The sequence below is a fragment of the Eulemur rufifrons genome, chromosome 7 (genome assembly GCF_041146395.1).
Source record: "Eulemur rufifrons isolate Redbay chromosome 7, OSU_ERuf_1, whole genome shotgun sequence".
NCBI classification, from domain to species: Eukaryota; Metazoa; Chordata; class Mammalia; order Primates; family Lemuridae; genus Eulemur; species Eulemur rufifrons.
In genome coordinates, this window is record NC_090989.1 from 161,387,176 (window position 1) to 161,411,553 (window position 24,378).

The 24,378-nt window shown below is 40.3% G+C and overlaps 1 protein-coding gene and 1 non-coding gene across 2 annotated transcripts in view; both read right to left on the reverse strand.

Annotated features, from left to right (window-relative positions):
- The window catches only part of DENND6A (DENN domain containing 6A), a 51,556-nt gene extending 45,375 nt beyond the window's left edge, over positions 1-6,181 (reverse strand). Inside the window, exon 1 of the mRNA XM_069473735.1 lies at positions 5,904-6,181. Coding sequence (XP_069329836.1) covers positions 5,904-6,140 — 237 coding nt within the window. The 5' untranslated portion in view covers positions 6,141-6,181. The remainder of the gene's footprint in view (positions 1-5,903) is intronic.
- A 2,795-nt stretch (positions 6,182-8,976) lies between these two features.
- On the reverse strand, positions 8,977-9,038 carry LOC138388937 (U7 small nuclear RNA). The gene has a single exon (XR_011234392.1). It is a non-coding gene; the product is annotated as a U7 small nuclear RNA (small nuclear RNA).
- Positions 9,039-24,378: the final 15,340 nt, after the last annotated feature.

Genomic DNA, 24,378 nt, shown 5'->3' on the forward strand with positions numbered 1-24,378 from the left:
AATTCTGCTCAAGAAGTTGATAGGTCATAGCCTTCAAGAGGAAGAAAGCCATCAACAATCCCTCAATGCTTATAAAATCTGGGGGCCAGAGTGGCTCAGGAGGTGACCTCAAATTACAGAAATATCAACCTACTATGAGTTCAAGAGATTTAAAGTCACTCAAAGATGCAGAATATCTCCAACAAGTGTGTATAGGCAGCAAATAACCCTCCACATTGTATAAAAAGGAAAACTAAATATCCAAATTAAGGAAAACAATTAAATAAATCATAGCCCATAAAATTATATTTATGAAGAGTCCTTAATGACCTGGAAAACTGTTTATGAAAATATTTATCAATAAAAGCAAACTCTTATAGTAGACATGTTTGGGGGATTGTTGCCCAGCCCATCCTTTGGAAGTACTCCCTCCTCCTATTGCAAGAGTGAGCCTAAGTGGCCACTACTGCTACTGCAACCCTGTCTCCAGGCCACAGAAGACTGAACAAAAGGGGGCACCTGACCCATGCCGAGCCAATCAGATACTCCAGTATTTGTATTAGCTTCAGCCTGGTTCCATAAAAGTAGAGTTTAGCTAAAATCAGTACCATGGTAACCCAAAGTCAAGCAGAAGTTATGAGAGAGCAGAAACTGAGACCTTTGCAGAAGGAACCAGCTTCTGCATGGAGGATGGAACAGACATGTAAAAAGCAGCAGAGATAAAAGGCCACAGGGCTTCAAAAACAAAGGCAAAGCTTGGGGCTTTCCAAATCCCACAGGTTCATCTCAGCTCCCTATACTTGGATTCCAAGAGACCAGAATCCTTACAACTGATCTCCCTTTACTTATATTTACTTGAGAAGGTTTCTGTTCCTAACAATCAAATTAATCCTCAATAGATACAAAATTATATTATAAAGGAAAAAAAGCATTAACAAAAATGCGAAATATTTTATTTTATATTTTATTTTATTTTTTTGAGACAGAGTCTCACTCTGTTGCCCAGGCTAGAGTGAGTGCCGTGGCGTCAGCCTAGCTCACCTAGCAACCTCAAACTCCTGAGCTCAAGGGATCCTCCTGCCTCAGCCTCCCGAGTAGCTGGGACTACAGGCATGTGCCACCATGCCCGGCTAATTTTTTCTATATATATTTTTAGCTGTCCATATAATTTCTTTCTATTTTTAGTAGAGATGGGGTCTTGCTCTTGCTCAGGCTGGTCTCGAACTCCTGAGCTCAAACGATCCGCCCACCTCGGCCTCCCAGAGTGCTAGGATTACAGGCGTGAGCCACCGCGCCCGGCCAAAAACGCGAAATATTAATGGCAATTGCCTCTTAGTAGAATTAGGAGTGATGTTTTCTAGTGTTTATAATTTTCTTTTCTTGTCAAGTTTTCAACCAGTGAGCATGTTATATTACTCACTCAGGAGAAAAAAAAAAAAACTTGAATAAATGTGGTAATTCCGGATTCAGATAATTAAGGCTTTACTATATAATCAGGTAATTTCAAAGTTGGAAGTGATAAAGTATGTAAAATCCAGGGGATTTCAAACCTTGTTCCAGTGGACACTTGGATTATGTGGCAATGCTTCCAGAACCACCTCAAGGGAAAAGAAGCTAAGCACCCCCGTGGTCAACACCTTTTTCAGTACCTTCCCAGTTCAAAAAACCTCCTTAAGGTCCCCTTCACTTAGGATAGGGCTTTCAACAGACATTTTATGCAAGGTGAAGCACTCCCTCTTCCACTCAGATCTTCAGCTGATTATATCAGAGTGGGAAGCTGCTCCAAACCAGGCCTGAATACCTTCCTCTGGTATTTGGAATAGAGTAAATTCAGTCTTTTCACTGAAGTGGCTGGAAAAAATGGCAACTTTCCCACCATAGAGATCAGAGAAGCAGGGGAAGCCAGTTTGCAGGGAGCATGAAGCATGAACAAGAGCAAAAAAACAAAAAAAAGAGCAAAAAGGTTTCCTTCGTTCTGGACTCTAAACATTTTCTGAAATCCCACTAGGTTTATGCCTTAAATAGTTTGAAACACCTCTATGTCCTTACAGCAAGTTCTCCTTTTCTGCTTAAGCTAGTTTAAATTAGCTTCTTTTGTCCACAACCAAATACAAAACACAGGCCCCATTTCAAACAGATTAGCCATTAAGGATCCATATTGGATTTTTATTTACAAAGGGGGTGAAAGTTCCCCTACTAAAAAAAAAGGTACTGATTGTAGTACCTCAATTTTATTTTACAAGTGAGAAAACTAAAGCCCAACTTCACAAAGCAAAAGTCAGGGGTTTCTCTCCGCTGAAAAAGGAAATTTCTGGAATATTAATGCTTCCCAAATACAGACTTAAATAGGTCTTAATATGTCCAAGGCACAGTTCCAAATGCTTTACTAACATTAACTTACCTAATCCTCAGAATAATGCCATGATATAGGTACTTTTATCCTGTTATAAAGAAGAGGAATGTAAGGTTCAGACAACCTAAGTAATTTGTCCAAAGTCACATGCATTCAAACCTAGGCAGCCCAGCTCTAGAGTTTGGGTTCTTGATCAATATTCTATAATATCTCTTTAGCAGGGATTTAAGCTCAAATAAGTGGCACTATTTGTAGATTTCTAACAAATGCATACTTTGTCATGGCAGAACAGCCTCTTAAGTCTTTCTCAACTCTAAGATTCAATGATTGTCTTTCTGCAATATGGAGATACCCTAAACAGATGCAAGTAAACCTACCATTTGATCCAGCAATCCCATTATTGGGCATCTACCCAAAACAACAAAAGACATTCTATGACAAAGATATCTGCACCCGAATGTTTATAGCAGCACAATTCACAATTGCAAAGATGTGGCAACAACCCAAGTGCCCATCAATACATGAGTGGATTAATAAAATGTGGTATATGTATACCATGGAGTACTACTCAGCTATAAGAAAGAATGGTGATATAGCACCTCTTGTATTTTCCTGGAAAGACTTGGAAACCATTCTACTAAGTGAAGTATCCCAAGAATGGAAAAATAAGCACCACATGTACTCACCATCAAATAGGTTTCACTGATCATCACCTAAGAGCACATTTAGGAATAACACTGATCGGGTGTCAGGCAGATGTGGGTGGGGGAAGGGATGGGTGTATAGATGCGCACTGTCTAGGGGATGGACACGTTTGAAGCTCTGACAGGGGGTGGGGGAGGTGAGGGGCAAGGGCAATATACATAACCTAAACTTTTGTACCCCCACAATATGCTGAAATAAGAATTAAAAAAAAAAAAAGGACAAAAAAAATGATTGTCTTTCTGATAAGACAGGTGGGTTCCAGGATATTACAGCCCAAACTTATATCTATTCTTTAATTAATCTTTCTCTTGAGCCCCCTTGGTTTTGAAGGGCTGGGGCTACCACATGTCACTTCTCCAACACAATTCTACACTCACCTTCTTGTCCCATTCCAGCCACCCTTTCTCTGCATTTTAAACACAGATATGGCTGTGATACAAAAGTGAAATATATTTCTCAACGATTTTCTTGTATTAGCTGCTAATTTGAGTTCCTTTTTTTTCATTTTAAAAGTGACAAGGTATAATATTCTACATTTCTCCCTTAGGGAAACAAAGCAAAATTGTTTTGCATCTCATCTAATATGCTTATCTTTCTTTAGATCCTTTATTAGGGAATCTTCTCCACCTTCATCCTACATTTTCTAAAATCAGTGATTCTTCATCTGGGGACAATGGAATAGAAGGTCCATAGATAAATCCTGACAGCCCACGGAACCATATACATAATTTTGTCTTTTTTTTTTTTTTTTGAGACAGAGTCTTGCTTTGTTGCCCGGGCTAGAGTGAGTGCCATGGCGTCAGCCTAGCTCACAGCAACCTCAAACTCCTGGGCTTAAGCGATCCTACCGCCTCAGCCTCCCGAGTAGCTGGGACAACAGGCATGTGCCACCATGCCCAGCTAATTTTTTCTATATATATTTTAGTTGGCCAGATAATTTCTTTCTATTTTTAGTAGAGATGGGGTCTCACTCTTGCTCAGGCTGGATAATTTTGTCTTAGTAGGCCTTTTCCTAGTGAAGAGTTCATGGTGTTCATCATATTTTTTAAAAGATCCAGGAAGCAAAAAAAGTTAAATACTGAGCCAAAGAAAACTCTGTATAGTAGCATATACTATGGCAAATGAAATTCAAAATAAGTCCTTTAATGATTCACATTTCTGCAGCACAACAACTACATTAAATATTCTGTTTATTTGGTCAAAAAATATACTCATGTTATAAAGAATGTCCCAAATGATGAGAATCCAAAAGGATCTCCTTTAGCTATTTAAAAATGCAATCAACTACAACCACCCAATCCTATATTTTCTGGTTAAACTGTATTTTGCCGTACATATAATTCAGGTTAATATGTACATGTACATGATAAATGGCTTATAAATATCTTCTTCAAAGTCTTTGAGGATTGTTTTTCCCACCTCAATAAAGAACTGCTCATGTATTTACACATTCTATCAGCAAGTATTCACTGAATGCCACTAGGTGCCAGGCACTGCATTTTACCCTATCAGCTTCAGCTACTATGATTAATTCTTGGTTCTCCTCTAAATTGTTCCATCTACAAATATAGGTTAAAGCATATTATTATACTATGTTTTTATGTCCAGCAACTACCATAATACCATAATCTTAGTGAAAACTTAATGTTTACTGAATTATGTTATGACAAAACACCGAGAAGACAGGTTGAATACAAAAGCAGTAACTTCACATTAAGAAAAACCTTCTTGGCCAATTTTCTCTCTTTCTTTTTTTTTTTTGAAACGGGTCCAGATCTGTTATCCAGGCTGGAGTGCAGTGGCCCTATCATAGTTCACTGCAGTCTTGAACTCCCAGGCTCAAGCAATCCTCCTGCCTCAGCCTCCCCAGCCGCTGGGACTACAGGCCCACGCCACCACGTCAGACTAATTTTTTGTAAAGATGAGGTCTCACTATGTTGCCCAGGCTGGTCCGAACTCCTTGACTCCATAGATTCTCCCGCCTACACCTCCCAAAGTGCTGGGACTGGCACGAACCAGCCGCTGGCCAATTTTGTTAGTCAATCGGGCCAGTATATTCTGAATGACATTAAAATCTGTCAACACCAAAAAACAAAACAAAACAAAAAACGTCAACATACATCCTTCTGATAAGATTTTTCTTGGACACATAAAGACAAGAAATCTTTTATGCTACAAAAAAAGACCCTAAACAATGTCAAGAATGGATAAGATTTGAAGGCCTTTCAATAAGGTGCCATGAAGATATAAAACTTGACAGAATCACAGCAAACTATTTTTCCTATCTTCATCTTTGACAGCTTTCAGGCCAAGTGTTCCAGAAGCAACATCAAGAAATAACAGAAATAAAGAACAAAAGAAGAAAGGGAGAAATTGCATGCTGAGATGAGCATTTTGACTCATCTCAAGCTAAGTGGAACGCTCTGTGTTACTGCAAATGACCAAAACAATCTATGGGCAAAAAGTTGGTTGTGCAAGTTTGGTATAGTTCACCAAATGTTAGGGGCATTGTTCCCCTCTTGAAAAAGTTCCAAACATCCTGCCTGCAGCCTTCTCCCGGTGTCGCTACTCCTTTTACTTATTCTTGTGACTCTGGGTTTAAAAAAGAAAAAGAAAAAGACGAGCATCAACAAGGATTTAGGAGGGGCCTAGAGAGAACTTTTCACCCCTAACCGCAGCCCAAGATCCTCCCAAGGGAACTGCCTATGGACCGCAGCCCGGCCGACTGGCGGAGAGGAGGCCGGCCACGCCCGGATGCGCGGCGGATGGGGTCCTGGCCCGCCAGCCGGCCCGCGGGCCACACGCTCTGCTGGAGCCGCCCCGGCGCAGGGGCGGAGCGCGAAGACAGGGTGCGGCTGGGCCTCACCTCCACGGCCTGGCCCAATTCCAGGTCGAAGCCCACCACACACACGCAGTGCAGCCAGGCCGAAAAGCCGTCCCAGCGCAGCAGGCCCCGGCCGCGGCCATCGTCCTCTTCATCGTCCTCCGGCGCGGCTCCCGGAGCCACAAGGGCCGGCGCCTCGCGCCCCTCGGCAGCCGCCACCGCCTCGTCCAACGGCTTTCGAGAGCCGGACCCCAAGCCCGCTGGGCCCCGCAGAGCCATCCGCCGCCCCCTTGCTGTTCGCGCCGCCTCTACCGCGGACCGCGCCGCAGAGCGCGTTCGGCTCGGCGCAGGCGCAGCCGCGGTTGCCGCAGCCCCTGGGGACCTGCTGGGTCTGGGCGGGGCCGCAGGCCACGTGACCCTGGGAGCCGGGCTCTGCACTGGTCCTCTGGGGCCGGGACGCGGACGTGGGGACGTCACGCTGCCGCTTGTCTGGGACCGTGAAGCCAAGTCTGGCCTCCTTGTCTTAAAGCTCTTCAGGACTGAAACGGTTGTTTATGAATCCTTGTCACCTTCGTTCTCAGTTAACGACCAGAGAATAAATTATTCTTGGAATGACACCGTTTACAATTATTATAAGGTGTTATTAAAGCATAATGGTAACAGTGGCTAACATTTATTGAACACTTTATGCCAGTTGACGTGCCCAGTTCAAGTACAAATATTTACGAACATTACGTTATTGAATCCTCACATCATCGCAAGTGGACGTTATCTCTTTTTACAGATAAGGAAATTAGGTTCTGATAGGTTACATGACTAGCCTAACAAGTATGACAGTTCAAATGCCAGTTCAAATGCATGTTCACTCATGCAGTCTGCTGATTAAGAGATCTATGCCTTTACTCAGCTGTTCCCTCTCCACCGAGGCCCCTCCCACCTTTCTTGTAGTGCCTGTCTGTGACTCACTTAACAATCACACATCTCCAGACCTTTCTGCCACCTCAGGTTGGCCTCTGCAGCAACCTGTGGATCACGTTCTCTGAGCACTAGGGCAAAGGCCTGATCTCAGGCAGTTTTGTATTCTCAGAAATCAGCACTGTGCTGGGTAACCGGAAGGCACTTGTTCTGTTGAATTGTTTCCTGATTATTGGTCCAGCACGATGCTACTGACTAGGATTATTTAGCACCTACTATGCTGTGTATAAACAGCATAGTGAAAGTAAATAGGAAACACACAATAATACCCCAATTGAAAAATGAGTAAAAAAGAATTGGTAATAACTTACAATAAACATTTTTTTTAAAAAAAAAACAGCATAAGTCAAGCACTGTGATGTGTGCCTGTAAGTCCCAGCTACTTGGGAGGCTGAGACAGGCCGAGGGACGAGGATCCCTTGAGCCCAGGAATTGGAGGCTGTAGTACGCTAAAATCACACCTGTGAATAGCCACTGCACTCCAGCCTGGGCAACATAGCAAGACCTAGTCTCTAAAAAAACAAACTAAACAAGAACAAAAAAACACACAAAAAACTCAGCATAGTGTTCATACTTTTACACTCATTATCATATCTAATTTAACTAATCCAAAAGATAGGTCCATTATTATTTCCATTTTACAGATAAGGAAACTGAAGCACTGTGAGATGAAGATGTGGTAGAACAGAGATTTAAACCTAGGTCTTTTTGAATCAGCCTGAGCACGTAAGCATTTTGTTGCACTATCCAGTTAAATCCATTCCCTTTGACAAACACTGTCCTCTCCAAATTAGAATTTTTGTTTGGAGCAAGTGTTAGCATCCCTATTTTCAAGGAGATGGTCAAGTATCCTCAAACATCAGTAGTGGTGTTTGCTAGAGACTTTCTTTAGGACAAAAGATTAATGTAAGGACCACAATTTTAAGTTAGAGGCCAAGTCTTTGGCCAAAGCAACCTGCGATCCCACTCCAGAAAATCACTATAGTTAAGAGACAAAAACCGGGCCAGGTGTGGTGGCTCAGGCCTATAATCCTAGCACTCTGGGAGGCCAAAGCGGGAAGACTGCTTGAGCTCAAGAGTTTGAGAACAGCCTGAGCAAAAGCAAGGCCGTGTCTCTACCAAAAATAGAAAAATTAACCAGGCATGTGGCGCACCTGTAGTCCCAGCTACTCAGGAAGCTGAGGCAGGAGGATTGCCTGAGCCTAGGAGTTGGAGGTTGCAGTGAGCTATGATGACACTACTGTACTCTACCCAGGGCAACAGAATGAGACTCTGTCTCAAAAGAAAAAAGACAAAAACTTTATTCTGCATTCAAGAAAGTCTCCAAATCCACTATTAGGAAAGAACAGTAGCCTTTTGTATTAGAAAGAACACCAGACTGGAAGCCAAAAGGTCTGATTCCAGCACCAGCTCCACCCATGGTCATGGTGGGCAAGCTGCTCCAAGACCCAGTTTCTGCATTGCTAAATGGGAATGATCATTACTAACTCACCTCTCTGACTGTTGGGAAGAACCAAGCTATCCTAATACACACATTTTACTGGATGCTACTTTATTATTAATAATTAATGAGCTCTCCTAGCACTCTGGGAGGCCAAGACGGGTGGATCGTTTGAGCTCAGGAGTTTGAGACCAGCCTGAGCAAGAGTGAGACCCCGGCTCTACTAAAGAAATAGAAAGAAATTAGCTGGACAACTAAAAATATATAGAAAAATTAGCCGGGCATAGTGGCGCATGCCTGTAGTCCCAGCTACTAGGGAGGCTGAGGCGGGAGGATTGCTTGAGCCCAGGAGGTTGAGGTTGCCGTGAGCTGATGCCACGGCACTCTAGCTGGGGCAACAGAGTGAGACTATCTCAAAAAAAAAAAAAAAAAAAAAAAAAATTGATGAACTCTAAACACCAGTTGTTCCACAGGGCTGGTTCTTTAACATATGAACACAAATTACCATTTTCTGACATGCTGCTTTATAATATTGGGTTAAGGGCAATCTTGTCAAAATATAGTACCGTGAAAATAAGATATTAAGAGGACCGGAAGTTTCATGACAAAGAAAGCACACCAAGGTTCTAGAGAATTTTTTAAAGTGAAAAAAAAAATTATTCAACCTGTTTTTGTTTTGTTTTGTTTTTATTTTTTAAAAGGAGTCTTCCAGTGAGGACCAGAAAACCGGATAGACAAATTCTAAAAGAGCTGTAGCACTGTAACCTGTTTTGGAAAAAAAAAACACACTTAAACCTTTATACACAGAATAAATAACCACCAGGGAAAACAAAGTAGCTATGGCTTTTTTTTTTCTTTACTGTCATACCTTTGATATTCTGCCGTAGAATCTATTCTAACACAGTTTCTTTAGTCAATACTTGTATGGAAGCTGAGAAAAAAAAAATACTGACACCTTCTTCTTTCTTAAGGTTCATCATCAGAGCCTTTGAATCTCAAAGGATTTTGCACTGGGTCATTTCTCCAAACCTCCCATCCTATTAATGAATCTTCTGATGTTCAGTCAGCCAGCCTCTTTTCCAGCACCCTCTATTAAGGTTAAGTTACTACCTTTCAGAGCTGCTATTTTCTAGATGTTCATAAGCGCTGGAAAATTCTTCATTTTATGGAGACAAGACCAGCTACTTTGTAATGTACACCCATTGGTCTAAATTGTGCTTGCTGAGATTACATAGAAGAGTCCAATTCTTCTACATGATAACCCAGCAAATGTTTGAAAATAGTTATCCCACACCACCATGTCTTCTAGTTTCCAGGGTAAACTACCCCAGATCCTCCAACTGTTCCTCAAAGGACGTAGTTGCTAGGCCATTCATTATCCTGTTGCCCAACTTGGGCATATTCCAACTTGTCAACATCACTTTTAACATGCAGGGGGAAACACCATCCTCCAGGTGTGATCTGACCATTGCAGAGTGTACTCTGGGACTATAACCTTCCTTGCCCCAGCCATCAGCCTTCTCTTAATGCCAGTTCAGATTACATTTACTTGTTTTGGCAGCCAAGCAACATCACTGGCTCAGGTTGCATTTACTATCAACTAAAGCCCTAGATCTTTTTTCATGTGAGGAGCACTTAAGTCAGGGTAGACTGCTTTAGCCAAGAGCATGACTGGATTCATGGCTCTGCTGCTCTTCTAGTGTTACCAAGAACACTGAACACAGGATTAAAAACATTCCAAACTTCCCTACTCACCCCTAACCAAACTCCTGGCATTTCAGCAATTTTTGTAGTAAGAAAGAAAAAAGAAAGAAAAGAAAGAGAGAAAGAAAAAAGAAAAGAATATTAGACAATGGTATGAATTGCAATGTCATGTCTCTGGGCTTAGTTTTACCAAAAAGTCCTGTGGGGACTCCAAATGCCCTTGATAACCACCTAGATGGGACTTCCCTCTTGCACTTAAAGTAAACGCTGCCAGGGCAACTGGGGCATAACTACACTATGGTAGCAAAAAAAAAAAAAAAAAAAAAAACCACATAGAAAAATAAGCAGAGGCCCAAGTACCAATATGTTATTAATAGAGAACTGAGTTTACTGCTATACATCTTTGAAAGACAAAGGGCAGATTTTTTTTTTTTTTTTTTAGGCTAGTCTAGTGAAGCAGTGGGAATGGAGAAGGAAAAAAAGAATCTGTGCTGGTTGTGCGCCCAATTAGTTGTAACCACTGCACTCAACCTACCTCAAATGCAAATTTTTAAGGAAGAATCCAGCCAAAGAAACTATAACATGCACTATTAGGTGTTCCTAAGCAGTATTTGTGAAAGCTTTAAAAAAAAATAGTGAAGAGGTTTGTTTTCTTTCATCTTCACATTCCCAATATCTGTGCAGTGCCTGGTAGATGGCAGGCACTCAGTAAACATTTACTGAATGAATGAACACACTAAAAAAAAAAAAAGTATCTTTAACTGCTGTTTTCTTATTTTACAGAATTTTCTTTTCATGGTCAATCGTGTGAACACATGAAAAGATAACATTAAAATGTTTTATAAATGTAATTCACTCTCAGCTTATGAAAAGTAAAGATACTAACATCGCCCTCATTTGAAGGTTACTTTTTTAGCTGTCTGATGCAGTTAGTATCAGGAAGTAGGTTTTAGATGCCTAATAGCAGTCGAGATGCAAAACAGAAAATGTAACCAGTAAAGTTCATACTCTTTGATCAGAGAATTGTAAGGCCTTCACTCATAAATTATTTTGTCTAAATTTACACATAACTCTAACAGATTTGTTTGTCTGGTTTCCAAGACTAAGAAGCAAATAAGAAGAGCAAAGAGACTGCTTGAGGTGCAGCATGCCAAGAGCAGAAAACAAAGGCAATAGCTTAATAGAATAAAAGGGAAAGAAAAAAAGGAGTTAGGAAACAAACATTCAGAAGGATATACAGTAAACTATTAATAGTGGGTGCCTTATGGGGAATAGAAGTGCTGGGAAATAGAAGTACTGGAGAATAAATAGAGAATTTTGCATTTTATTTTATACAATTCTATATTTTTGAGTTAGAGAGGGCAGGTATTCATTTTATAATTAAAACATTAAGAGATAACAAGAGTTTAATAGAGTTGCTTGTAATAGTGAAAAATTGGAAAACACTTAAATGTCCAACAATAGGGAATTAATTAAAAAATATATATCCATTCAATAGACTATTATACAGTCACTAAAAATGTCATAGACTAATATTTTGTAACAGAAAAATGCTCAAAATATATATTTTAAATAGAAAAAAGTGGGTTACAAAACAAAATATAATGAATGATCCTATTTTTACAGACTACATACAAACAAACAAACAAACAAACAAAAAAGACATGTGAGCAGATAAAAAAATATCCTGATGGAAATTTTTTGCTTGGAATTAAACATTTATTTCATCTGTGTAACATCTATGTAACTAAAAGCTTGTTTTCAGAACAAGAAAACAGCTAAAACAGAAGTGAAATAAACTTATACTTTATCAATAATATCTTTGTAATGGAAACTGATAGGCGACTGTGATAACAAATTTTATGAGTCAATTTGATTGGGCCATGAGGTGCCCAGATATTTGTTTAAACATTATTCTGCGTATGTCTGCAAGGGTGTTTTTGCATGAGATTAACATTTGAATCCATAGATGGAATAAAGCAGACTGCCCTCCCCAGTCTGAGTGGGCCTCAATCCAATCCTGAACAGAACTAAAGTACCTGAGTAAGGCCAAATTTGCTCCCTCTGCCTATCTTTTGCTAGGACATTGGTCTTCTCCTGCCTTCAGACTAGATCTTATACCATCAGCTCTCCTACGTCTTAGGCCTTTCGACTTAGATTGGTGTCTCCTGGGTCTCCAGCTTGCTGACTGCAGATCATGGGACTTCTCAGCCTCCATAACCACGTGAGCCAGTTCCTTATGAGGAATGTATGTATTTATCTCCTACTGGTTCTGTTTCTCTGGAGAACCCAGACTAGTATAGATTTTGTCCTGAGAGTAATGTGCTGCTGCAACGAATGCCTAAAAATGTGGAAGCAGCTTTGGAATGTGTAGGGGCTGGAAGAGTTTTAAGGTGCATACTAGATATATGGACGTTAAGAGTGATGATTCTGGTAAGGGTTCAGAAAGAAAAGAGGAGAGCTGGAGAGAAAGCTTCCATCATCTTAGAGAATACATAAATTAATCATCAACAGAATGTTACTAGAAATATGGACAGTAAAGGCCATTCTGGTGAGGTCTCAAATGGAAATGAGGAACATCTTATTGGACAATGGAGAAAAGATGACCCTTGTTGTAAAGTAGCAAAGAACTTAGCGGAACTGTGTTGGTTTTTGTTTGTTTGTTTGAGAGAGAGTCTTGTTCTGTTGCCTAGGTTAGAGTGCAGTGGTGTCAGCCTAGCTCGCAGCAACCTCAAACTCCTGGGCTCAAGCAATCCTTCTGCCTCAGCCTCCCAAGTAGCTGGGACTACAGGCATGCGCCACCATGCCTGGCTAATTTTTGTTTGCTATATATATTTTTAGTTGTCCAGATAATTTCTTTCTATTTTTTTTTACTAAAGACGGGGTCTCGCTCTTGCTCAGGCTGGTCTCAAACTTCTGAGCTCAAACAATCCACCCGCCTCGGCCTCCCAGAGTGCTAGGATTACAGGCATGAGCCACCGCGCCCTACCCAAACAACCATTTGATAAGGTCATTAGTATGGTTGTGAACCACAAACCTAATCAGCCATCCCAGCAGAAACACTGCCAGTTTGAACTGAAGGGGTTAAAGGTAGGACAAAACTAAAGAAGGCCATTGGACTTCTCAGATTTTACAGGACCAGATCATAGAGCTATTCGGTTGCAAATGTACACTATTCTTCAAGACAAAGGAAGAATGATCCCAAAGAGATCATTAGGACTGCCTCCTCACATTCAAAGTGGAGGCAGGAGAGGAGTCAACAGGCCAGATAGCAGCTGCCCAGAAGCTTTGGCGTGCAACCCCCACCCAGAAGAGCCACAGAGCTGGCACCAATGTCCCAGTGGGTCTGGAAAGCAGCATCAAACCAAAGAAAATTATTCTCAAAACTTAATATCTGGGCTGGGCACGGTGGCTTATGCCTATAACCCTAGCACTCTGGGAGGCCGAGGTGGGAGGATTGCTTGAGCTCAGGAGTTTGAGACCAGCCTGAGCAAAAGCAAAACCCTGTCTCTACTAAAAATTGAAAAATTAGCTGGACATCAGCATGTGCCTGTAGTCCCAGCTATTTGGGAGGCTGAGGCAAGAGGATCACTTAAGCCCAGGAGTCTGAGGTTGCAGTGAACTATGATGACACCACTGCACTCTATCCAGGGCAAAAGAGTAAGACTATTCTCAAAAAAAAAAAAAAAGAAAAAGAAAAAACAACTTAATATCTAATAGTATTTGCTTTGCTAGGTTTTGGACTTGCTTGAAACCCATTATCCTTTCCTTCCTTCCAATTTCTCCCTTTTAGAATAGGAATACAGTAGTCTGCCCTTATCTGTTTTTTCACTTTCCATCTTCAGTTACCTGTGGTCATCTGCGGTCTGAAAATATTAAATGGAATGTTCTGGAAATAAATGATTCATAAGAGTTTTAAACTGTACGTTGTTCTGAATAGCATTATGAAATCTTGAGTTGGCCCCTCTGTCCTGCCTGGGGAGGGAATCATCACTTAGTTGCTGATTAGTCACTTAGGAGCCTTGTAGGTTATCAGATAGGCTGTTGCCTTATTGCAGTGCTTGTATTCAATTAACACTTATTTTACTTAATAATGGCCCCAAAGCTCAAGATGCTGGAAATTCAGATATACCAAAGAGAAGCCATAAAATACTACTTTTAAGTGAAAAGGGAAAGGCTCTTGATTTAATAAGGAAAGAAAAAAAAGTCATGTACTGAAGTTGCTAAGATCTATAGTAAGAACAAATCTATCTGTGAAATTGTGAACAGTGCTGTCATAATTGTTCTATTTTAATATTTTTTTTTTATTTTATTTTTTTTTTTTTGAGACAGAGTCTCACTCTGTTGCCCAGGCTAGAGTGAGTGCCGTGGCGTCAGCCTAGCTCACAGCAACCTCAAACTCCTGAGCTCAAGCGATCCTCCTGTCTCAGCCTCCCGAGTAGCTGGGACTACAGGCATGCGCCACCATGCCCGGCTAATTTTTTTCTATAGTTTTAGCTGTCCATATAATTTCTTTCTATTTTTAGTAGAGATGGGGTCTCGCTCTTGCTCAGGCTGGTCTCGAACTCCTGAGCTCAAACGATCCGCCCACCTCGGCCTCCCAGAGTGCTAGGATTACAGGCGTGAGCCACCGCGCCCGGCCCTATTTTAATATTAGTTGTTATTAATCTCTACTGTGCCTCATTTATAAATTAAAACTTATCACAGTTATGTATGTGCAGGAAAAAGCATAATGTATATCGTGTTCAGTACTAGCTGCAGTTTCAGGCATCCACTGGAGGTCTTGGAACATATCCCTCATCAGTGAGGGGAAATGACTGCATCTATCCTGTGCTTGTGTGACCATTGTATTTTGGAAGCACATAATTTATCTGATTTCACAAGTTCATAGCCGAAGAGGAATTTTGTCTCGGGTTGAATCTACCTCTAGTGTCATCCATATCTGGTTTAGAAGATATTTAGATAAGGGTTTGGACATTAGACTTTAGAGTTGATGGTGGAAAAAGATAAGACTTTTGGGGCTTATTTGAATAGAATGAATGTATTTTTGCATGCAAAAAGGACATGAATTTGGGGGGGCAAGGGTAGAATGTTATAGACTAAATGTGTCCCCCCCAAAAGTCATGTGTTGAAGCCCTAACCCCAATGTGATAGTATTTGGAGGTGGGGTCTTTGGGAGATAACTAGGTCCATGATAGGATTAGTGTACTTTTAAGAGAAGAAGAGAGAATAGAGCTTGCTCACTCTCCACCATGTAAGAACACAGTGAGAAGGCAGCCATATGTAAGCCAGGAAAAAAGCCCTCACCATGGAGCTGAATTGGCTGGCACCTTGATTCAGACTTCCCAGTGTCCAGAACTGTGAGACATAAATGTCTGTTATTTAAGCCAGTCTATGATACTTTGTCATAGCAGCCAGGCTGACCAAGATAGCCACCCAGTATCTATTATTCCCCTTCTCCTTAGTAATGCAGCCTGGTTTAATTTTAGGGCATCACTGAGTCCAACTAAAAGACTATATTTCTCAGCCTCCATTGAACATATACGTGACCATATGAAGGATAAGATGTATGCAAAAGTGTTGATTAATCGGAATATCTGGTTATACTCTTTAAAAAGCAAACAGAAATAAATAAATAAATAAATAAATAAATAAAGCAAACAGTTGTTGCCCTTTTGTACTCGTCTTCTTCCTCCTATTGTCAACCTGGATGTGAAGGCCAAAATTCCAGAAGCCATTTTGGGACTAAGAAGAAAGCATCAAGACACTCACATCCATAATATGCCAAACCCATGCCAGCAACAACCTGCCTCTGAAATTCCTATATGACAAAAACTAATTCTTACCTGTTTAAGGCACTGTATTTAGATCTGTCATTTGGAGCCAAATGCAATTCATAACTGACATGAGTCAGCTTTGGCATTAAAACTTTTACAATGTACAAAACAACATCAGAAAGTTCAAATCGTAGATAGAAGCTGGAAACAACTTTGTATTTAGAGTTGCCTTCTCAATTAATCACTTTTGTACAAAAACAGACTTTAAAATAGTTTTGCTCTTTTGAGGAAAGACTAGTAGTACTCTACATTCACTTCATTCAAATTTGCTTAGGATTACAAATAACTCTGATTTGGGAAGAAAAGAGGAGCCTCACCTTGACTTTTGGGTGGTTGAAACTTAATACTTAATTTTGGGGTTTTTGTTTATTTCTTTGTTTTAGATGGGGCCTTGCTCTGTTGCCCAGGCTGGTCTCAAACTCCTGGCATCAAGCAATCCTCCTGCCTTGGCCTCTCAAAGTGCTGAGATTATAGGCGTGAGCCATGGCACCCAGCCTATTTGGGTCTTTTATTTAACAGACAGAGTTGGTAAAGTGAATGATATACTATTTTTGGAAGATGAACATGGAGGGCTTGAAAATCTGAGGTTTGGGCATTTTTGACGACTTTTAAAAAAACAGCCCTTTAGAGTAAATCAAAGGAAAGCAGAAAAGTCTGCTATTTCAGCATTAAAGACTTGAATTATCTGGGAATTGGTTAAAATACAAATTCCCATATGTCACCATAAAACCACACCTTAAGAACTAGTAGAATAACAGGCTGCTCAGTTGGCCAGGTGCCCATCGAAATTTATAAGGAATTCTAGAAGGCACCAAATACAGGCAGGTCTATTGAGACAGTATGGTCCTTTGACCTGAGAGGCCTAGAGATCCTTTCAGAGTGCCTGTGAGGTCAAAATTTGTCATAATAACACCAAGACATTCTCAAGTAAATAATGAAGTTTCCAAATAACTTCACAACAGGTACATAATAAAATGAATGGAATACAGAAGCATGTGAAAACCTAAATCTCCTGTATTAAGAAAATCCATATTGGTTTTATTTTCTAATGTAAATATTCATAATCCACATAATAAAACTCTTTGGGGTCTAGTGTTTCTGAAAACAACAAAAAATTCACCTAATTAGCACAAAAGCTTGTGTATTTATGAATTAAAATAAAGATGACTATACATTTAAAAAATTGCCTTGCAGAACTAGGATTTGTTTATTGTTAGTTTTGTGTGGAGTCCCACTGTTTATACCTGCCCGTCCGTCATCCATTGTGCCGCCTTCTGCTTCAGAATCCCCAGGTGTCCAGTGGGGAGCCACTTTCCCAACATTCTCAGTCCATGAGGTTAAGAAGGAGGTAAGCACTGCCCCTGGACTCTGCATGGGCAATAACCCAGACCTAGCCAATCAATGTATTCCATATAGCTAGAACAGTGATGGGTCCAGGCACATCCCCATGCCCATGCATGACCAAGCAATGCAACTCAACTCTGGGAGTCCTTAGAACTGTTCTAAAAGAGGCAGTGTCCAAACACCAAGATTGCTGAGAGGACAGCATGTAAGCTTGGCACTCAGAGCCTTATAGCCACAAAGGTAGAGCTGACCCAACAAAGAAAAAGCCAAGAAATGGAACGAGTAAGAGCAAGTCCAAATGACATCATTCAGCCCGGGATTCAGCCAAGGCTAAAATTTTCACATACATGAGTCAATAAATGTTCCTTTTTGATTAAGCCAGTTTGAGCTAGGTTTTCTGACATGAGCAACTGTGAGAGTCCTGACTAATATAATTACACATGGTAAATAGTCCTGACTCATTATATATGAAAACTTCCCTGAGAGTTTATTTACAAAAAAAAAAAAAAAAAAAAACCAGCAAAATAGAATACTAACTTAATGCATTGTTTCTGGATTTTTATATTCTAAAATAATCCACAAATTATTTTTAATTGGACAAAATAGAGAGCAATATCATTACTATAGTATAATCATTATCACCTAGCTAAAAGGATATTTATCTCACCAAAAAAAGAAATAATTCTCATTGAAAAATTATCTTCAAAACAAAAAGAGGTAGCTCAATTCATTCTCCTTTCCTTCCTTCAAATATTTGTTTAATTTATAAAAGATACAGTGCTAAACCATGAGGGATAGCAAATGGAATGTTTCTTTTTTAGGATCTTACAATTTAGCAAGGCAGATAAAACATGTATGTAAATAAGTTATACACTACTCTCTGAGAATTAGAGAATAATAAATAATATCTAGAGGAGGTTAAAAATAATTCTGTAACATTATTAGGGCTGTTAAGACTTCTTGGAGAAGCAATAGTTCTTTCAACTCGTGGTGGAGGAAATTGCAGCTCCGAGAGCCAGTGACTTAGTTCTCACAGCAAGTCCATGGCAAGATCCCACTAGAAACCAGACCTCTTATACGCAGTCCAACATTCTTTCTTACTACCCCACCCTACCTCTGTTAGGAGAAAAGCAAAATACCAGAAAGATTCTGGAACTATAATTTTTCTTCAGCACAACCTAAAAATGAAGAATCTCAAAAATCACACTAAAATAGGATTGATCCTCTCTTTATCATTTATAGAGGAAAAACAGCCAAGGCTCTGCCTCAATTATCAGAGTTTGGCTTCGGCTTTCTGTCACGGTTTTTCTCTCATTGACTTTTGTTTTTTATTAGTCTAACCTTGAAGGTATAGCAACCCTGCCTGAGAAAAATCCCAAACAGCTTGTTTAGAACATGTTTGTTCTCTTCTCTTTTCTAGGCAACTAATGGAGTCTGATAGTGCAAACGAAAAGAGTTACCTAAGTTAAACAATCCAGGAAGTCTTCCTTGGCTGATTTCCCAGCTAGGCAGTGCCAGTCTGCACAAAAGACTAGAATACTGCAAATTCCAATTGTGTTGTGAGTAAGAGCTTTGTCTAGAGAAAATAAAGGAAATACTTAGATGTCAAGCATGAAATTACGATACGATCCAGCAATCCCACTTCTAGGTATATACTCATAAGAAGTGAAAGCAGGGATTCAAACAGATATTTGTACACTAGTGTTCACAGCAGCTTTATTTACAATTGCCAAAAGGTGGAAACAACCCAAACGTTCATCTACAAATGAATGGATTAAAAAAATGTGGTATAAAGCCAGGCGTGGTGGCTCATGCCTGTAATCCTAGCACTCTGGGAGGCCGAGGTGGGAGGATGCTCGAGGTCAGGAGTTTGAGACCAGCCTAAGCAAGAGCGAGACCCTGTCTCTACTAAAAATAGAAAGAAATTATATGGACAACTAAAAATATGTAGAAATAATTAGCTGGGCATGGTGGCGCATGCCTGTAGTCCCAGCTACTCGGGGGGCTGAGGCAGGAGGATTGCTTGAGCCCAGGAGTTTGAGGTTGCTGTGAGCTAGACTGACAGCACAGCACTCTTACCAAGGCAACAGAGCAAGACTCTGTCTCCAGAAAAAAAAAAAAATGTGGTATATACAGACAGTGGATTATTATTCATCCTTAAAAAGGAATGAAATTCTGATAATGCTACAACATAAATGAAACTTGAAGACATTACGCTAAGTGAAATAAGCCAGTCACAAAAAGACAAATACCGTATGATTCCACTTGCATGAGGTACCTAGAGCAGTAAAATTCATAGAGATAGAGAGTAGAATTGTGGCTGTCAGGGCCTGGAGGAAGGAGGGAAAGAGGCATTATTAGTTTTAGGGGACACAGTGTTTCAGTTTGGGAAGATGAAAAAGTTTTGGAGACGGATAGGAGCAACAGTTGCACAATAATGTGAATGTACTTAATGCCACAGAAAATTGTACATTTTAAAGTGGTTAAAATGGTAAACTTTATGTTATGTATATTTTCCAACAATAAAAAAATTTGGTTTCAGAGACATAAGTACATTGCAAATAATTTTCAAGAGCCAGGCTTGCTTACCTATAGGAATGTTTTCCTCATATGTTAATATGCACTTTGAAGTTTCATTCTTTCATTTTTGAATACGTGCTTTGAAGTTCCATTCACAAATACTCTTTGACAACCTGCTGAGGTTACAACAGTGAGCAAAGCACACACAGTTGCAACCGTAACAGAGCTTACAATTTATTGAGGGAAACAGGTAAAAACAAAGTAAACAAATAAATGAATAAAATAATAAATTATGATAAGTGTGAAGAAATAAATAAAATTTTAGCAGATAAATGGGGGTGGGAAGACCCACTTTAGATGGATCTGGTAGATGGTTTATTGTCTGCTAGAGCTGAGTGATACATTAACAATAAAAATAAACATTTGATCTCTCCCCCTGGTTTCTGACACATAGCTCCTAAAACCCTTGGAATCACTCAAAGTGATAAGAATGTCTTTTGTGTGCTAATAAGATCACTGCTAGCTAGGTGCCCCTAGATAGCTTGGGGATAGGGGCTGGTTTCCAGAAAGACCAAGGCATGATTAGAGGTTTGGAACTTTTAGCCCTGCCTTCAACTCTGGGGTGAGAAGAGGCCCTGGAGATTCACTTAATCACCAATGCCAGTGATTTAATCAATCATGCCTACATAATGAAACCTCCATAAAAACTTTAAAGGATAGGGTTCAGAATGCTTCTGGGTTGGTGAACACACCAAGATGCTTGTAGGGTGGTGCTCCCAGAGTGGGCATGGAAGCTCCCACCCCCCTCCACTTTGCCTTATCTATCTCTTCCATTTGGCTGTTACTGCATTATATTCTTTAAAATAAACTGGTAATAGCAAATAAAGTGTTTCCCTGAGTTCTGTGAGCCACTCTAGCAAACTGTTAAACATGAGGCGGGGTGGGTAGTGAGAACCCCCGATTTATAGCTGATTGGTCAGAAGTGCAGGTGGCAACTGGGGACTTACAACTGGCATCTGACATGGAGGCAGCCTTGTGGAACTGAGCCTTTAACTTGTGGGACCTGATGCTAACTCCAGGTAGTGTCAGGATTGAATCAAATTGTTGGATATCCAATTGGTATCTAGAGAGTTAGAGAATTGGTTGGTGTGAGAAAAAACCCCACACATTTAGTTTTAGAAATATTATGAGCAGAAACAGGTCAGAGACTGCCATAACAACATACCACAAACTGGGTAGCTTAGACAACAGAAATATATTTTCTCTCAATTCTAGAGGTTAGAAGTCTAAGATTAAGGTGCTCTCAGTGTTGTGCTTTTGGTGAATCCTTATTTTCCTGGCTTATAGACAGCTATCTTCTTGCTATGTCTTCAGATGGCCTTTCCTCTGTGCCTGGAGAGATGGGGGAGAGAGAGAGAGATCTGTTGTCTCTTCCTCTTCTTATAAGGACACCAGTCCTATTGGATTAGGGCCTCACTCTTATGATCTGACCTCATTTAACCTTAATTACCTCCCTGAAGGCCGTATCTCCAAATACAGGGTTAGGGCTTCAACATAAGAATGGGGGGGGGGGGGTTTCAGTCTATAACAGACCATTGATAGTGGAAGACCTCTCTGAGTAGGTGACATTTCCACTGAGACCTAAAGGATCCACAAGAGCTCCTTATAGGATGAGCCAGAGGAAGGTCACTACAGAGAGGAAATGTGTGCAGAGGTGTAACGTGCATTTGTGATACTGTTTGAAAATAGTGTTATGCTGCAGAAGAAAATAAAAAACAAATTAGATAGACGAAACTCAAAAGATATGTTAAGTATAGGTAAGTAATTGATGGGTAGAGCATGTGTGTGTTAAATGTAGATAGAAATGAAAGAACTCAAAGTAATATTCATGAGGCATAAATATACATGAGGCACATAGGCACTAAATATTCATGACAAATTAAATATATATACAAGACATTTAATGACCAGGATACACTAAATATACATGAACACTTAATATTTATGAGGTCTTAATTCAACCACTCTTTGGTCCTTGTGTCTTCTGCCCAAAGAACATAAACCCATAGCTCAAATAAAACCTATAGTTGTTCAGTGGGTTAATTGGCAAGCTACAGCTGTAGGCCAGGTGTACTTGTTCCTCCTAAGCCCTTCTGGTAGAACAAGTGCGTGTCACTGACCCGGGACACCTTCTCTCTGTGGGCCCCCTTGCTTGAACCTCAACTCTGGTTCATCAGCAGAGAAGGTTGCTGCAACAGAGAGATGTGGGACACACACACATTGCATAACCCAGGATTTAAGTAGTGTGATCCTTCCATCTTGCTTCACACCCATTCCTAATAATGTGTTAATTTACCCCTTTTCTTTCCCCTTGATTTTTGATGTATATTTTAAGATGATTTAATAAGCTGTGTGTGTGATTTAAGCATTTTAATTTGGTCTGTAAGCCCTTCTATTCTTTGCTCTTTGGGATTGCCTTCCTGACAGTATAATTGAAGTTTACCATTGCATTAGGGTAATTGCCACACAACAAAAGGCCTTGAAATGGGAAAAGCTTGATGTGTTCTAGAACTGAGCTGCCCAACATGATAGCTACTAGCCATATGTGGCTATTTAAATTTAAATTAACTAAAATTAAAAATTTATTTCCTCAGGCACACTAACCACCTTTCAAGTGCTCAATAGTTACATGTGGTTGGTGGACACCAGCAGGCAACTGGGCAGTATACAAGAACATTTTCATCATCGTAGAAAGTTCTTTTGGTCAGTAGTATTCTACAAAGTTTGAGGCCAGTGTGGCTAAAGGGTGATGCTGAGTAGAGTGGCAAGAGATGAGTTTGGAGAAGAATTCAGTGTTGATGTCATGCAGGAAATTGTGCATCATGGCAAAGAGTTTGAATTTTGGTCTAAGTACAACATATATAATCTGGTTTATATTTTAAGAAGATTCTCTCTAGCTCCTGATTGAAGAAGAGGTTGGAAGGTATGCAGAAGAGTTAACATAGCAGATCTGATAGCTATCCTTTGAAAGTCCAGCTTACAATGTTGGTTCTTGGCTGGAACTTCAATTTTGGGAGGGTTCCCATCACCTAAATGAAAAGAATGGCTTACTGTGTCTAAACTATACAAATAATGTGTTTTATGCCAAGGTCCATGTGGGATGCTACAACAAAATACCATAAATTGGATGGCTTATAAACAACAGAAATTTATTTCTCACAGTTTTGGAAGCTGGGAAGTGCGAGAGGAAGACACTGGTAGATCTGGTGTCTAGTGAGGGCCCACTCTCTGGTTCATAGATGACACCTTCTTGCTGTGTCCTCACAACACAGAAAGGATGAGGGGTCTCTCTTGGGCCCCTTTTATGAGGGCACTAATGCCATTTGAGGGCTCTGGCCCCATGACCTAACCAACTCCCAAAGGTTCCACCTCATAATACTGTCACCTTGTGGGTAAGGATTTCAACATATGAATTTTGAGAGGACATAAACATTCAGACTATACAATGCTGAAGACCTAATTTGCTTTGAGGAATCTGGAATTTGGGTATGTGCCAGGCAGAAGGTGCCTATGTGACTAGCTCCCATAAAACCCCTGGGCACTAAGTCTTTAAAAAGTTTCCCTGGTTGTCAACATTTCACTTGTGTCATCACAACCTGTTGCTGGAAGAAATTTAGCACATTCTGTGTGACTTCAATGGGAGAGGATCCTTGGAAGCTTGGGCCTGGTTCCTTCTTAACTTTGCCCCATGTGCTTTTTCATTTGCTGATTTTTCTCTGAGTCTTTTTGCTGCCATAAATCATATCCATATGACTATATTCTGAGCCCTATGAGTCTTACTAGCAAATTATTGAAACTGGAGTGATCTTGGGAGCCCCTAGTACAGAGAAGGAGATAACAATGAAGTGGATAGACCATATAAGAGGCAATTTCAATCATCCAGGTGAGAAACAATGATGGCTTGCACTAGAATGGAGGCAGTTAAGATGGAGAGAAACAGATCAAGATTTTCAATATAGTATGTTCATTGCAGAAATACAGACTTACAAAGGAAATCCTCAGCTGATACAGTGATGAGAAATTTGATTCTTTCTCCCCAATTCCCCACCCCTTTTTGTGTTTTAACTTTGATTCATTTTACCAAGTTTTAAGTGCCTGCATATAATGTCCAAAGGGTGCATCTACCTATATGTAACTTATCTTCTTCATTATCCATACCCACCAAAAGCTGTAAGTGTTTCCCTTTAAACAGCTCTCATTTCTATCCCACCTATCTCTTCTTCACCATTGCTGATCCCACCATTGTATCTCTTGGGGCCTGTGTTAGTATATCAGTTTAGAAAGTCAGTCTTTCTAATATCAGGTTCTCTCATCCTTAACCACATTCATCATAATCTAATCTTCCTTAATTACAAATTTGTTCTTATCACATCACATTAAATTCCTTTACCCCAGTTTCAAGGCTCTGCATAACCTAGCCACACCTTATCTGGCTTAATTTACCATCCTTTCTTCCCTGACACTTGTCTTCCTCTCCCTAGGGATCCACAGACCCAGTGTGCTCATTCCTACCCCAAGGCTTTAAGCATTCACTTCCACTTTTCTTTCTCCTTATCTCTTTCTGACTCATTCAAGCCCCATTTTATTCATAAAGTCTTCCCTGACTGGCATCACCCTGACTGTACTACTTAGTCCC